Genomic DNA, 17,440 nt, shown 5'->3' on the forward strand with positions numbered 1-17,440 from the left:
TAAGCAGGAGAGGTCTGTCTTCAGCATGGAAGGGGGGTTTTGGCCTGGGGCTGCACTGGCTGGCAGCGGGATCCACGTCAGCCTCTCTGCTTTCTCAGAAGGGCTTTGCTGGGCACTTGGATAAAAGCAGAAGGTGATTAAAAATATGTCACAGACAGCGAAACGCACTACCAGAACGAAGATGATGGCCCCCAAGAAAGGCAGAGGACAGCTGAGCGTTACCTGCCTCGTACTGCTTTGTGCATCCGAGACAGTCGGGGACAAAGTGTCCCCGAGGAGCCACCGGTCCCTGGAAATATGACAGACAGAGGCCAGCCCTGCCGCCGGCTGCCTGTCCGTCAGGATCGCCGAGTTAGCAACGTCTGAGGCCTTGGGCCTCAGAGACTGAAATTAATATTTATGATCAAGAAATTGAGGTGGAAATTAGTATTTATTACCGTTGTTCTTAAATGTTACGCGAGGATGTTTCATTGTGTGCACAGCACAGGTCTGAATTTATAACCCTATACTGATCTTTGTCAATAATTATTATGACCGATCAAGTACTGCAAAAGCAGTAAGAAAAATCTCTGTGTTAAATACAGCAGAAAAAACCCACAACAAAACTCAGCAGAAGCAGAGCACCTACCAAAGCCGACGAGACCCACACCACTACTGAGTACAAGGTATTTACTCAAGTCATCACAAACATCGAGATTCTGCCCTCGGAAGAGTAAAGTGGTGAGGAAATCACTCTTTGCTTCTTGTCTTAGAACGTCGGGTGGGACATACAGCCCCACGCGTGCGATGCTCGCGGCTCAGCGGAGCACGGAGGCACGCGCCCGCGGTGCAGCAGCATGGCTGCTCGCCTCTGCAGCCAGCCAGGAGCAATTTCTGCGTTTGCCTGGTCAGCCAAAACACAACTTGCTTCTCTTCTGCCTTCAAAAGCTCCTGCCTCCTCACAGACCATCTCGCTTCTGCTGCCAGGCGTGCCCGGTGGCCCCCGCCGCTGCCTGAATCCAGGGCTGATCCCGGGGAGAGGGCACCCCTGCAAGGCACGGGAATGGGAAAGGCACCCCGTTCAGGAGCCGAAACCCAAGCATGAAACCACTGTAATAATTTCAGTCTCCATGGAAACAATAAAAAGAAAATCCTGACTTCTTGCTCAGCTTTTCGGTATCATTCCCGCAGCCTCTCACCACTTGGGAGAGAGCTTAAAGACAGTAACAGGCTTTCTGCCCTACCTTTCCTTTTCAAAAGGATCCCTCCTCCGGGCATAGCTTGGTGATGGACTGGAAAAATAGGACCTCAGCAGGAGCCTGGTTACTAAGTGGCACGTCTCACTCGGGGAAGTGTACAGCCCAAAGAGCTAACAATGCTGGAAGCTCCGGGCACCGCAAAATACAAAATACATTTTGTATTTCCCACTTTCTGTATCTGTTCTTTCCATAAACACATCTGCACCACAACACGTTTTTCCTTCTTAAAACCCTGAGGCACTGGGAAGGCAAGCGGGAGGCGAGGGAAGGGCTCTAGAGCAAAGAGTAACTGGGAAAACTTTTTTTGTGTGTGTGTGTGTTTCAGAGCAACAAACTCTTCGGCTTGGTCTGATGGAGCAGTTGTCACCGCCAGCACGCGGCTGAGCAGGTATATTAAAAAGAAGGAAAAATAGGGAGGTTTTGGCTACCAGATCTTGAAAGAAAATATCAGCTGTGAACTTAACATAGATGGTAGAGGACCCTCCACACGACAGAGCGCTACGACACGAAAGTTGGTTTCCCTCCTACCCACACAGAGCAGAAGCAGCGGTCGGGTCACTAGGAGGAATTTTCTTAAACTTACTGGAAGACGCTGCTCCACGCTAGGACAGTGTTGGGCTGCTTGTCTGCCAGGGTTTCTGCAGCCATCTGTCATTCCGGAGGTGCTCCAAGGCTTCTGCACGAAGACGAGCTCCTTTCCCGTGTGCTTATTTATTTTCAGCAGAACTCCCCCCCCTCCCTGCACTCTCCCTCGGGAATCGGTGGCAGCGTCCACAAGGCGACAGAAGCCTAATTGCTGCTTTTTGGCAAAAGCCCCAAAGTGGTGCAGTGCTCTTGTTATGTACCTTCTCCTTTCTGCTCCTCCGGGGTTTAGCCCAGCATCCTCCCTCCGCTGCAGCGCTCAGCGCCGGCTGCCAACTGCTGCAACGCATCCATCTCCTGCAGCTGGGAGCTGCTCACGCCGCCGGCCAGGACCTGCCTCTCCACACCGTCCCACGGTCTCGGCACACCGCGCGCAGGAAGGATGAGTGCCGGAGCACCCGGCGGGTGAGGCGCCCCCGAAGCGTGTCACGGCCGGGGGGCGAGGGCAGCTGCACACTGGTGATGAAGTGCAGCAGAGGCGGCGCCAGCAGGTTCAACCACACGCGAAGCGAAGCTCGGGGGGAGCAAGAGAAAGAGCCTGAGGGATAAACTTGCCACACATCAACTCCACCTGCAAACTGGAAATGTCCCATTGCAGCTTTCTCGAACCCCAACCCCACACGTAAAGCGTTCAGGTACGACAAGGCAGGGGCGAGGGGACTCCTCTGCAGAGCAGATGGAAGGTGGCAACGGAACATACACCACAGTCCCGTTTTCTGGATATAGAAAGGGGACAGGGACAACCTCCTCACCTGATAAAACCAGTGAGCATCATTTCAGATTCAGATTCATGTAAAGAGAAGCAACCCGCCACGCTAAGCGATTGCTGTCAGGAACGGGGACAGATGCCTTGGCAGAGGACAGCTCGTTTATAGCAGCATGAAACCCTATCAGGGTAACAGTTCGACTGATTCAAGCAGGAAAATAACAAGCATGGAGAGAACCCAACGCACAGCATCCCACCGAGGAGCGCTGAGAGCAGCTCTGGTGAGCCGCCTGCGCTGCCACGGGGCCCAGCACCCCCCCTGGGTCCCCCCCACCAGCTCTGCTCCCTCTGCAGCAGAAGCATCCCTGTGGAGCACGTGAGAGCTGGCCACATCTGCTGGATCACCCACCCCCCTCACCCCACCCTGCAACCTCCCTGCTGACCCAGGCGGTCCGCAGCGGACCCCCGAGCCCCTAACAACCTGTTGGAAACCAGGAGAACACACGGAGCAGCAGCTCGCAGGAGGAGAATTCCCTCTGGCTTTACGACTGCTAGAAAGAACTCACTGGAAAAGTAACACCGAGGAGCAAACAGGCTCTGGTCTGATCCAGGGGGATGTCAGTTTTCCTCAGATGGAGACCCCAAGGGAAACTCGGCGTTGTGGCGTGCTGGAAGGCGCACAGCTCATTTGCGACAGCTCTCAAGGAGGAGCAGAAGGGACCGGTTAAGCAGCCCTCTTACAAAGTCACAGAGAGGGACACGGAAAACTTTCATCTGGGTTCCACCAAAACAATGCCTGGGTAGTTCACGGGGGACAATTAAACCCCCATTCATTGTCATTAAGAAGGTGCTTAAGTGCATTCCTGCCCAGCACAGCACTTCAGCATCCACGTCTACTTAAGCAAACATTTACATCGCGGCACTTTCATAAACTGCAATGCAGAACAGGGGCTTCGAGGGAAAGCGCCCTGCTTAAAATTAAGAAGGGAATGGTCTTACATGGCTGCAACCATGAAACAAGGTTGTTAACAAAAGCTACAAATCCCACATGCATACAGAGATCACGGTAATCCTGCCTTCATTTAATTTGCTTCCCTTCCTGCCAGGGACAGACTGGATCCCGGCGGCTCAGGGGACCGGGCTGAAGATAAGGAGCATTTCCCCGCCGATGTGCTGCTCTGAAGCCAACCCCGATCAAGGGCCAGCACAAGGTGGTAAAGGGTCCTGAAGGACACCCATCTGTTGCACAAATGCAGCAACCATCCAAGCCCCGGGATGTGGCTCCCCGGGAAGCCAGCCCGTTTCTCGGCAGCTTCCAGCCGCACGAACCCGGGATGCGACCGGTTGCTTGGCGGAGGTCAGAGCGGACACGTTTGGGTAGGTGAAGGTTAGCGACCAGTGCCCTCTCCCAGCTCGTCTGGCAGCGATAATTACTGTCTCTCTCTGCCATTAGATCTGGAAATTGTATCAGGGTGCTTCATAAAAGCATCAATCAAACAATAAACCCCCCCAACATGGCAAAACAGCTTGGAAATAAAAATTAATAGAATCTCTACGTTTCTTCCAAAATCCACTAAAAGCAATGGCATCTACCAGCAGATAAACAAGTCCAATATTAGCTAGAAAACCTGTTTACAGCAGGAGGGAGAAACATTTTGTGAGTTAACATCAACTGTTCCATCAGCAGTGCAAAAAGGAAGAGGAATTAAGAATAAAAGAAATAATATGAAGAGCACACAAAGGACCAGGTTTCATCAGAAGAGCGAGAGCCAATGCTACAGTTCTAAAGTAAAAAAAAAACCCTCCCTTATAATGACAGAAGTATCAACTGCTTTAAGGAAATCTTTCTGGAATTTCTGATTAAAGAATTATTGGACAATAAAGAATCATTCCAATCATCTTAACCATCTGCCTCCTTAATACAGACGATAAAACAATTCCTGGTTCCTACAGATCTCCATAAAGGAGTATCCAAACTCAATTTATGAATGTTTAGGTATGGAGAATCCATCACTGCCTTCAGTAGGCTGCTCCAAGGGTCAACTACTCTCTCTGTTAAAAAGCTATTATTTTTAAAAAGGCAAACGATGCTTTTCTCATTGCTAAATTAAGAGGCACACTTTTATCAAAATTACTCTTTGTAGGGAAGTCCCACAGGTTGCTGAGAACAGTGGGCAGGAAAAGAGAAGAAAGAAAGAAAAAGAAAACAACGGCCAACGGCCAACTTAATTTAGAACGAAGTGAAGACACTGTCAAGTAAAATAAAATCACATGGTTCTGTTCCGTATGTTGCTGGGAAAAATACCTACTGCACTTTGCACATGCAGCTGCTAATCCTGAATGTTTGTGCACGCAAAACGCTCGCCATCAGCTCAGAGCTAAAGCCTGCAATCTTTACAAAGATTATTCAGCAGGTATAATAGGCCAATACGGGATTAACAAAAACCCAGGAGTAATTACCACTAAGGAGAAGAGAGATTTTATCCTGCTATTAAGGAAAAGCAGACAGTCAAAAGACTGGGGAAACCCCCAGGATGGTAACCCCTCCGAAGGGGTGCGTGGGGCGACTGCGTGCCCTGGGCCTAGCTGAGCTGTTGCTGGAGCCAACTCAAAGGCATCTCCCAGCAACGCAAAGGATGCTCAGTTCGGTCTGAGAGAGCCAACGCACTGTTTGCAGCAAGGCAGCCCAGCTCTGCAGTGTTCACGGGCGCAGCGCTGCTTCTGCCCCGCATGCCGGCACGTCCCAGCACCCGTGAGCAATGGGTGCGGGGAAATGGGCTGCGGTTGGGGCTTTCAAGGGAACAAGAAGGGAAGAAAGCGTAACATCTGCTCCGAAGCCAGAGAACACCACACACAATTTAACATAATTTCAATTGGAAATGCTTTGGGAAATGCCTTCTGCTCTGTTTAGAGGAATATTATGCATGCCTACCGCTCCAAGCAGGTCTGTAATGCAAAGAGAGCTTATGATAACACAACAAAAAGCAAGTCACTGGAAACTAACGAGGATCCTAAAGCAAGACCAAAAGCCCTGTAACAGCGATCAGCTCAAGAAGGAGTCCAGGAGTACTCTGAAACAGCACAGCTCACATCACAGCCCCTCCACTTAAATGCACACACGGATATATACATACGTACACGGGCGCACATATGTATCGCCAGCCTCTGTGGAGTTGCAGTCAAGCGACGCCAAAAAAATACCCCTCAGTTCAGGGCAGAAACCTCCTCCCCCAAGTCTGCTTGATGCACTGCAAGCAGAACATAGGCACCGCTTCACTTCTCTGTGTTCGTTACCTTCAGAACACGACGGGTCCGGAAAACTCGCAGTTTGCCAGTCTGAGATCAACGAACTAAACTTGTATCTGAAAATATGTTGTTTTCAGAAATTCCCCTCCCAGAGCAACTGCGACCCAGAGGACAGTTAGAACAAGGCAAAAGCTTTGCCTTTGTTGAGTGAGATGGTTACAAATGACGTATATTGTCAGGATAGTTTACGGCATAATTATCTACCACGTCAGATGACGGCGCTGATTGGCGCAAGGCAACCCTCCAGCTGTAGGTGCAGGACTGAAAACTCAGGAGTTGTAGGTGACAGACCCACCAGGGCAGGGCTGCAGGCAGGAGGAGGAGGAGGAGGGGAGCGAAGCTGCTGGAGAAGGGTAGCAAAGCACCTCATGAGACTGAACTGCTGCAGAAAACCCCTGGGCGCACCCTCCCCCCGCAGAGGGGGTGTCAGTCGCCCCCCCCCGTCTGTTGCAAGGAAACATAAACCTCGTGAAACAAATCTTTGGTCATAGAAAATGTTTTGTAGTGGGGCTCTCTGTTGCAATAGTCCACATAAAATCGGGTAATGAGTTTCTCCCTACTACACATGACTATGTTTAAACAGTAATTCCAACCATGAATTTGAAAGTTATGGCACTACTGAAACGCCCTGCTCCCCGACTAGGTCCATCCAGACTTTCATCATCATTCTCACTGCAGTAACTGAACAACTCACCGGCTTCCCGTTATAGCTGCAATTATGGGCTGGTTCCCCGCTCATAGGCTTAATAATCTCCTCTGCCACAGGTAACTGTAGACTCCAGTTTGAGTATTACATCCCTTATGAGTTCCTACCATCAGAGCACAAACTTCATCAAAGTAGCACAATGGTTTTCCTTAGGTAACATTTATCTGCAGGACACCTCCGAAGCCCATGTTGCTGCCCTTCAAGACTTCGGGATAACTGAAGCAGCTCTTGGTACCCCTTCGTAGCTCCGCACGAAAGCTACGGCTCAGGTTAGCCTGGGTTACAGAACTGCCTCAGCCTTTGTAACTTGGAAAATGCAAGTATCCAAACAAAAACCGGGAACTATGAAGCTGATTTGAGCACTACGAGGTGCTGTGGAATAGGAAGAACGAGAGGTCTTCAGCACCCAGTCACCACCGGCACCCAGTCACCACCGGCACCCAGTCACCACCGGCACCCAGTCACCACCGGCACCCAGACACCCACATTGCACCGAAGCAGAGCCCAAGCTCCGAGCAGACAGCTGGACTGACCGTGTTCCTGCACCCGGCTCCAGCGCTCCAGGCTCCAGTTGTTTGAGGTATCTCAGCTCATGAGAAAAAAAAAAAATAAATCTGCACATATACAGCAAGGCGAGGGGGAACTCGCTTAGCAAGGGGTTTGTGGAGGGCAAGCGCTACCAAGGGCTTGCAGAGTTTCTCAAGCGCCCTACGTGCTTCACCCTGGCCGGTTAAGGGATGCCACGACAACAAAGAGGATGAAGATGGAGGGTCTGTTATCGTGAAGGCACAGACAGTCACGAATTAAGAACCCGCTGCAATAAGCAGATGCATTACTTAAATGGTTTGCGTTGCTTTGTCATCGAAGCCCCAGGAAATGAGTTCTCCACAATAAATTCTGTCTGCTCATAAATCATTTGCTCAGGACAGCAGGATGCACCATAGCGCGCTGTTTAATCTCCGCCTGCATTTGTCACACGTTTGCAACCAGAATCAGAAGCACTGAATTGTTTGCATATTCCAACTAGCGGCACATAAATCAGGTTACCTTACTTCCCCACCTCACGCCCAATACATCTAATGGTCTCCCAACATTTACAGAGGGTTTTTTACTAATCCCCTGACAGATTTCATGCCAGGTTACACATTTTGTCATGCAACCGCTTCCGATTCATGCACGCTAATATGACGCTGTCTAGAATAAAGGCAGGCGAGTAAAGGTGGGGAGAGGGCTATGAAACACTTTTTCCGCTATGTACATGTTGCCTTGTTGATTCATCAATTGCCAAAGCTGGAGGGCCACAGAGAACAGAACACAATGGAATTATTTCAACTAAAAGATTCATGCCTGTGCCACGCTTTGCACGAACTGCCGATTAGGGCTTGATTTCAGTATCTACCTACAAAAAAATAATCCTACTTTACTGGTAAATCTCTTTTCTATACTGCTATGATCCAACCCTGGGCACAAACTATGGGTTTAGTCTCAGTGTGAACTATCTGCAAGAACCTCAACCGAAGCACCTGCTGTTCAAACTCATCTGTACTACCTGGAAACAAAAAACCAAACAACTTCTGACCCTGAGCACAGAAACGGCCTAATATCTCCTGCTTCAAAGCTAACCAGGAAAATTCAATTTTCCTCATCAGCATCTTTAGCTGATTTGCTTGCAGAGAAAACCAAGTAGGAAGGGAGTCAGGGCATCTGGCAAAGGCAAAACTCAAAGTAATTGCTTCCTTTCCCCAAATAGACATTTCTCAAATGCTGGGAGATGAAATTAGCGTTTGAAAAAAGAAAGGCACTTATTTAAACCGTCTTCCCACATTCTCCCATAAATTGCCAACGTAGGAAGGCTAAACCTCCCCCTCGCTTCTCCCACAGCTGCTGAAGATCCCAGATTCAGCTCCGAAGTGACAAGGTTTGCTCCCCGCCAGCTGTGTCAACTCTTGGGCACGGATCAGCTCCTGCCACACCACAAACAAAAAATATTTTGTACTGCGGCATCGAACCCCAGCACACCTATTTATCTGCACAGCGAACCCACCCTGTAAAAATTATCAGTTCTGTTTCCTCTCTATCTGTTTTCACCACACTTCTGTCCTCTCTGTGTTGCTCAGCTGGATTGTCCTTTCCTATTTTTTTTGTTAGGATCCATCTCATTCCCCAACGCTAGAGCATCACTTCAAAAGTACAGACATTAACGTACCCAGCTAAGCAGAGGTGAAACAAAAAAAAAAAAAAGATTTTGCTCATAACCAACTGGGGAAAATACAGATACTTTTGCAAGTTTTAGTAATGTCCAAATATAACATTGTTTGTGAGCGAAGGTTCGGTCAATATAATCAAGCAGATTGCCCAATGCATCTTTAAAGGACAGCGAAACCATTAAAACCCAGTGGGGACTGTGCATCTAACTTCCATTTACAACTGGAAATTTTATCCTTGGTCACTACTGAGAGCATAATATCCTTCTGCTGAGAACTCATGCAACAAATTAAAAAATGAGGTCCAGCAGCAGGGAGCCTGAATATTGTCAGATAACGAAGGAAAATTAAATGCCCCAAAATAGAATCAAGTTTTAAATTGTTGTATTTTTTTGTGTCCGTGTCCATGCCTCCTGCCTCGGACACGAAAGCCCTACTTTCTCTCCAGAAGGGATGCGAACCCGCACAGCGAGAGGGCAGGGGGGCAGAGCAGAGAGAGCTCGTGGTCCCGGTGCGAGCCCAAACGTCTGTCTGGATGCTGGTCCCCGCTGCGCATCCCTTCCCTGCTGAGAGAAAAGCCCAACCAAACCCTCCCCGTGGCTTTGGTTAAGCCCAGCAGCAGCTTGGTGCCATCTCTGCCGCCAGGAGAACGTGCCCTGCCCTGGGTACCAAGCACAGCGCACGCACGCACGGTTTACACGACCACCTCACCACACAAGGATGATGGGTTAGAGCCGACTCCTCACTGACTTACAAACACAAACTGGTTTCTGAGCAGACCACTGGCTACTCTTTTGGCAGGTAATTGTTTTCTGTCCCTTCAACTCAAAGGCAGGCTGGCACTCAAACTTCAAGCTGTCCCCGTGGCGAAACGTGGATCCTTCTCTCCTGCCGTAGGCTGGGATCCCAGGATCACCGCAGCTCCCTTGGTCAATCTCTGGAAAAAAAGAAAAAAGAAAAAAAAAAGAAAACAGAAGTTGCATGGGGGAAGGCTCCGACGCTGAGCTGGTGGGATCCCTGCCGTCACACGGCATCCTGGCCTCCCCCACCGTCTCACGGGAGGGGGTCAGCAGCGACGCAGAGCGCAGCCGACAGCATCCCAACATGCCAGTTTTACCAGTGCCACCGAAAGACCCTCCTAAAAACCTCCCCTGACCGCTTCCTCATCCTCCAGATAATCCCAGCTCACTGAAGAACACAGCGAGACCCGAGGAGATCCTCCCCTGCCCCTGCTCCAGGGACTTCTGCTGAGGCAGACGGACCGCGTCTCCCTCCACGGGAGCATCCTTCGGCTCCTCCGGCCGAGGGCACGCCGCTGGGATGCCTTAGCGCCATTCCACGTCTGCCGTCTTCCCCTTCCTGCCCCCGTTCCCATCTCCGCGTCTGGTCCCGAAGCCGCCACCATACTGCAGGGGAACGCAGAGGTTACCTCTTGCCGCGCAGGTATTTCGACTTCACGTAAATACAGCGCACTGCTATCTGTTACCTTCGGCTCCGTAAAATTTCATTTCAAATTCATACCCCTGCCCTGTGTCACATTTAGCTACAAAACCTCATTCCTCCTCAGCCTGCCGAGCGCTCCCACACTGTTTCCCTGCTTCACATGCATCTCATCGTTCACGTCCTCCTGGTTTTATCCCCATCATCTGCGATCAGCCTCGCTGTCTTTTCTCCCCATTTTCAATTTCTTACACCAAATTGGAAACTTCTTTTATGACAGTTTCTTTACAGAGGAAAACGGCATAATCTGAGATTTGCATTACGCCATCTAATATTCCAATTTGGTTTGAATAACAACAAGCACCTCATTATTATTCTGACTCCAGGCAACTTAGAGACAGGTGTATTTTGAATAGAAGTCACAAACAAGGCACCTAGCTTCTGCTACTGCTGCATGCACCCGGAACTAAAAAGTCACTGCCACATAATGAAGCGTTCCAAAAATAATTTAATATATATTAATATGATAGTTTTCATGAAATAGGTGTCTTTTTTTTCCCTGTTAGTGAAAACAGCTTGCCAAGATTTACGTATTTCCCTGCCAACTTGGAAAATCCAAATGTTTCAGATTTGTACTTGCAAAGAAGGGACAAAATAGAACAGTTTGGACAACAAGATAGTGTTGAACTGTACGTTACTCTCAAAAAAAAAAAAAGCAGGAATCAAATCGTGCAAACGATGAAAAAAAAATTCAGCTTTAAAACTCAAGAAACAGCAACAAGATCAAAGGGTAGCATGCATATTTTAAACACGTATCGTGTCCTGACAGGCACGGGAAAACTGGTAGTGCCTTCTGCTGCAAGTCAACAGCCTTTAAAAATTCATCTCTGGCATTCCTTCCCTCCCCACACCTTGAAGACTTGAAATGCAGGAGCAGCAGGCGCCGCCGCGGGCACGCTGCCTCGGCCGCCTTCCCCCAGCGCCCCCATCCCCGCTGCCACCGACGCCGGCGGCACTGGGTGCCCCGGGGAAGGGAACGTTGAACACCCCGGTGCCACCGCGCTGTTTGTTCCTTGTTTGAAGAGATGGCCAGAGTGACACAGCGTGGCTTCCATCTCGGTGGGAGCAAAGTGTTCAGTCACCTCCCTGTCCTTGCCAGGCTCCTGCGCTTCCACCCGGAAACAACAAAACTCCTCGACAGACACACACGTTCCGGCCCGCAGCTCACTCCGGAGAGGGAGCCCCGGCTCCTAAAGCCCACGAGAGTTTTGCCATTAGGCAAAATTTTTGCTATTTGCCTGGAGGAGCTCCCCTCCGCACCGGCCCCATAGGGATGGTGGCCACGGGACCTCCGCAGAGATGCTAAGCAGCTCCAGCAGCAGCCAGAGAGCTCCAGCGTGCAGCATATGCTGCTTTTTACAACAAGGACATGCTCAGGCTACCAGATACTCGGGAAAAAATGCAGCTGAGCAAAGAAAAAGAAATCCCTTTCAACCCTCTGCTAAGAAAGAATAAAGGTGCCCGAGATGCTCTCGAGGCACCGACTGTGTGGTCCCCCCTACGTGTGAGCTTCTGTAAGGGGACCAAGCATCCTCAGTCCCATCAATCCACCGATGAGGAATGGCACTGCAGGTGAGAGCATGGGAGCCTGAATCCTCAGTGAACCCTAGGTTCCTCAATCACTCGAGCACGCCGCACCAGCCCAGCTGGAACATTGCCACAGAGTGAAACCACAGGCTTAGGAATGGGAGAGAAACGAAGAATTAGAGCTCACACTTCCCACCGCGCACGTGGGCTCCTTGTTAGCGGCAAGCAGCCAAAGCTAGCGCTTCTCATTGCATTAGGGAGGGCAGAAAACGGGATTTCTGTCCTGAGAAAATCCCCCGGTTCCTACATCTCTTTTCCTACATAGTAAAATTCACTAAATATGTAGCAGGGCAGAAATCCCCCCAAAAAGAGCGATTCAGAGATATCAAAACATGTTACTTCAATAAGATTGAAACATTTATTCTGATGAATGTTTAAGTAAAATCGTTTTCACATTAGAATAATAAAAGTCAAAACTAAACAAGAACATCTAAATCAAGTGTTTTGACATTATTTAAATGAAACAAGTCGACATGAATCTTTATCTTCCCCATCAAATATGATATCATGCAGATAAGATTTTGACAAAACAGCATTTTCGAACAGAAGATGTTTCACCAGCTATTTATGCTATTTGTCTTCTGGCTGTGGGTGGAGAAACCGGGTCCCTTGGCTCAGCACCGCGGTGGCTGCCCACGCTGCCAGGGTGACTCAGGAGAGCGAGAACCTCGCTGTTCCCTCACACCGCTGCACCGCAGCCCAAAACTGAGGCCACACTTTTCCTGGAGTTCTGGGGGAATTCCTGCTCCTGCCTGACCTGGCTCTGGAGGAAAAGAAGAGGATTTTGCAGCTGCAAGCACTGTGCTAGGAAAAGTTCGGTTTCGGGGAAAAAATATCCACAAGGTGTGGGACCTGTAAGCACTTCGAGGCTATAGGTGTGGAAATCACACAAACATTACCCCCAGTCAGAAAAGACCCTCCAGAAAATATTTAGCCTCACACACATTAATTTGTACATATATTAACTTTGCTGAAACTATGGAACGCTGTAAGCTTTCCGCCCGTACCTGAAGGAACCAGGACCAGGGTGCTTGTATTGCCTAGTTCTTTTTGTCGATCCCAGTGATGACATAAAAAGGATCTAGAGAGGAAACCCCATGAGCAGGAGGAGATCAACTAAGAAGGAAAAGCCATTTCTGCGTGTCTTTGCCACATCCTTCCCATCTAAAACCACCGCTGCAGGGCGAATGCAGAAACCGAATCCAGCAGCCTCATTAAAACCCTGTGGCATAACGGCAAATCGCTCCCTCTACGGTTTATACAAGACTTAAATACAAGTAACATGACCCGGAGAGCACTTGAGGTCAACCCATCATAAGCTAAAAGCCTTCCCGTCTGTTGGGTCAGCAGTGCTGCAGCATGTTTTATGACATGAGTCAATACATTTAATGGAAAAGAGAGCAGGAAAGAGCAAAACACTGAAGTTTTCTGAGAGACTTCCACCACCAACAATACTGGGGGCTTAGGCAACGTGGAACCTAAATAAAATAATGTAATTAATGAAAGCCACCTGCATGTTATCCGGGCTTCTCGGTGAAACCTGGGAGCATTTCACTGGAGAAATCCGAAGGCAGCGCTCCACGCCAGGGAGCAGGAGCTCAGCTTCGAAAGCTAACCCTGCCCAGCAGCAGCACTACCTGCAGATGTATTTTTTTCCCCTCAAGTCCCCTAGGATCAGGCAAGTGAAGACGGTATTGATCGCTCTCAATTCGACACAGATAATGTGTACGCACACCCTTACGCGCAGCTTGCACGCAGGCGTCCCTGCAGAGTTCCGTACTCGCGTATCACACATGTACCCCCCGACGTGGCCACCCAGCGAGCTCCCCCGACCAAACACCAGCCGGTTTGATTAAACCCAGAAAGGTCAGCAGAGGAAATCTTCAGGCTCCAGCTCTGCAGAGCTCCCTAAGCCTCTTAGCACCGCGGGGCTACATTTCGGCTCTAAAGCTAAGCTCCTCAGACCAAACACTTAGTCAGCGTTTCAGCAACAATAAATATTGTTTAATCATCCCCTGCCTGCAGCATGCTGGTGGTTCGGGACACAGACCTTAGTCAGCGCTACCCAAACGAACCAGCTTCCGACAGAAATCCAACCGAGATTAGCGTGCGTCTAGAAACCTAGTTCTGATTTTAAATTATTACTTTACATGAATGATACATAAATGCAAGGCTAAATTAAAAGCCGGCTTTGTTCTGTTTTTCCATGGTTTAATATTTCTGTCTCTTACCACAGAATTTTCAAGTGCTGATTTACTTTTATACTGTTGCTTGTAAGAACCTCAAGCTCATCGGTAACGGGAAGACTTTTTCCCCAACACTTCCCCTGCGAGGAGGACCAAGCATCTTCAGTCCCATCAATCCACCGACGGGGAATGGAACTCCAGATGAGATTATGCAAGTCTGAATCCTCAACGAACCCTAAATTACTCAAAAACCTTTGAAAATGTTACCCGGAGGAATTATTTATTCCCAACCATTACAAGGGGTTGACCCGGGAAATTTCACACCACCATCCTGACGGCTGCGGAAAGCAGCGGCTCCAAGGGGAAGGCACTTTCAGAACAAGACATCCCAGATTAAAGGAAAGAAGGGAGAAGATAAGGCCCAGGACCCCAGGAGGCTGTAAGCCCTCTCACAAGTCAAGCACTAAATTGCGGTATCAATCAGCTCGCTATGGTGGTGAGAAAGAAAAAGACTTTTCCACCAAAGTGGAGCTTAATACAAATTTCTTCTGACAAGCCCTGGAAGTCCAAAAACATCGTTCACTATTATGAGAGAATGCCTGTTTAAAAGGATAAACTGGCTGCAGTTGAGACATTGGAGATTTAGAAGTAATCTTCATGAACATTAATGAGCCAGATCCTCAGCTGGTAAAGACTGACATGGCTTAATTGAAAATCAATGCTGTCGCACTGATTTACACCCACTGAGCATTTGCTCCAAACGCATCCAGTCTTGCAGTGTGAAGATCTGGAAACACCCGAATCCAGATACCTTGTGTTTTGCACATTCTTCCTGGAGTTGAATATATATATATTATTTTTTTTACATATTTCTCCTGGAAAGCACGAGGACCTGGTTGGCTTCCCCCTCCCCGGCACCCTGCGCATTAAGAATCTGACGGCATATTGCCCTCCTCAGCACGTTCCTTCCAACAGGTCCTTGAATCTCTGCATCAATAAATCTCTTGGGCATAACTGTTTCAGCACTAGCAACAGGCTTTATGATGGCATTACGCTTAAAACGTACACTAAAACTTAGATGTTTTAGGATAGATGGCTATTTAAACATACTCTATAAGCAATACTCGGCCCTTCTACCAGGCAGATTTTTGGTCTTGAGTTTATATAGCTCCATTAGCCGTAATTTTCCTTTCACAATTAGGAAGACGTGTGGCCATAAAACTGATACGGAAACTTGTTAGTAAGTTGCATATAATTTCATAACGTATTTGGCAAGTGCTAATTGCCTCTTACTTAAATGTCTCTTTGCTTTGTAACTCCAAGCATTTGCAAAAACTAAAACCTCTGGATAGTACCAGTATGGACCTGTGCTTTGGGCATGGAGCGGATTTGCTTTGTTCATGCACAAAGCCCTTGTGCAAGGTCAGTAGCTGCTGTACAAAACCTGCAAAGATGCCCAGAAACAGGAAAAAAAAAAAAAGATATGAACGATCAGCAGAGCGTAGGCTCTGCTTCTAACACCTGCAAAGGACAGGCACCCCCCAGGCAAGGGTTCCTCCTTCAGCGTTCAGCAGCAGCAGCGCCAGAATATTCCTTTTTTTTTTTCTTTTTTTTTTTCCCTTCCTTCCCTAGGACACCACAGGCATAGAAGAGCACGGCAGAATAGGCGGCAGCTGTGCAGGGTAAAGCTGGTGAGCAGGGAAGGGAGAAGAACATTTGACACTGGAAGTTCCATACGACAGGACTCCAAAGCAGGAAGGGTAACGGTGATCCCCAAACCGCCCGGTGAGGGCACAGGGAGCAGGAGCAGCTCAGCCTTGCTATAGATCAAACTCCCAAAAACATCCAGGCGAGCCAGAGGAGGACAAAGTCACGCTCCTTATAGATCCAAAGTTCACAGAAGATGAACAACAGCGTAAGGAAGTCCCTGTATCATGTGCTTTGCAGCTTTATGTGCTACGCTACAGGGTAAACATCAGATGTATCAAGAGGCTGAAAAAATATATCCGCATCGCTCTTTGGATGAGATTCACAAGGCTGCGGAGCGCTTTCAGCCCCCACAGCTGGCGGGCAGGGGTGCAGCAGCGCGCTCCGCCAGGCTGCCAAGGATCAATCGCAGCCAAACGTGGCAGGAGACAGACATGGCAGCTCCTGCAGACAGTGAGCTTCCCCTCCCAGCCAGTGAGACTGAAATAGCACCATCAAGATGCTCCCTAGACTATCAGGCTAGATCTGCCTTCTCCTCCTTTCAATTCCATTATCTCTTATCCATGTCCCTCCACGACTTTTCTGCTGACCTGGTCCTGTAATGCTGTAAATACTCCAGCATCATGACCCAGTCCCCGCTCCCGGGCACTGCTCAGCCTGCCTGGACACGCTGGCATTCACCCCAGCCACGTTTTCGGGTAGGTCAGGTCCCTTCAGGCTCCCAAAACTGCGGTTACTTCAGTGTCACATCATCAGCACCACGATGGGCAAGTCCTGGCCTGAACACACGAGGGCAAGTCCCAGAGAAACGCTGTTAAAAATGAATGAACGCTAATGTGCATTTAGGGCCCTTGAAAGCAAGATTTCAATGTTAGTGCTGATGTCGGTGGAAGCTGCTGGTACTCAGGCACTTCAGGAGCAGCCCCCATACCTCGATGAAGATTTATGCGCCTACTTTTAGGCGTCAGAGACAAAAGAGTAAGCCTTCCCGGGCAGCAGCAGGTCACAGAGAAAACAGAAAGGCATTCAAGTGCTTTTCGAAGAGATTAAAGATGACAACAATACCAAAAAGAAGCTGACAGGGAAGTGGAAATGTTCCTGTGAAACGAGCTCCCCCTCCGCAGGCACGAGGCACTGATGGGGGATGCAGAGCACGTTCTCCAGAGCGGTGCTGCAGAGGGTGCTAAGCACCCTAGGCGCTCACATCCAATGTGGAGACACAAGAAGGAGATTCCTGGAAAAATCTAAAACCAACTCAACCAAGAATCTCAGAAAAGCTTCAGCCAGAATCACCAGTCACTCAGGTGAGTGAGGAGGAACACTTTTCCATCACCCTTCCTCTAAACCTGTAAATACCTACGACACCAGCAAACACAGCAGCTTAAGACAGACTTCAGCATTCATGTCCTAAAGCATTTCATGAGTTCCTTCTGAAAAATCCCAGCATTAACTTTTCTTTCACTTGCAAGACTCCAGACTACCCCAAGTTTAAAGTTCCACTGATCGACTGGAACCATTGATTACTTGATCACACTTTCTCCCGCAGACGCAGCCTGTTGCCAGCAGCTGAGATTCACCAACTCTTTTCCAACAAAGCAGATGAAACGGCAAAGAAACATTACCCACTCCGTCTGCTTTCATGGAAAAGCTGTTCTTAC

The 17,440-nt window shown here is 49.0% G+C and overlaps 1 protein-coding gene across 1 annotated transcript in view; it reads right to left on the bottom strand.

Moving 5' to 3' along the window:
• Positions 1 to 17,440, bottom strand: part of CSMD2 (CUB and Sushi multiple domains 2) — a 305,852-nt gene that overhangs the window by 125,024 nt on the left and 163,388 nt on the right. The window contains exon 13 of the mRNA XM_055800542.1: positions 9,557 to 9,739. Coding sequence (XP_055656517.1) covers positions 9,557 to 9,739 — 183 coding nt within the window. The remainder of the gene's footprint in view (positions 1 to 9,556; positions 9,740 to 17,440) is intronic.

Source organism: Falco peregrinus, chromosome 3, assembly GCF_023634155.1.
Source record: "Falco peregrinus isolate bFalPer1 chromosome 3, bFalPer1.pri, whole genome shotgun sequence".
NCBI lineage: Eukaryota > Metazoa > Chordata > Aves > Falconiformes > Falconidae > Falco > Falco peregrinus.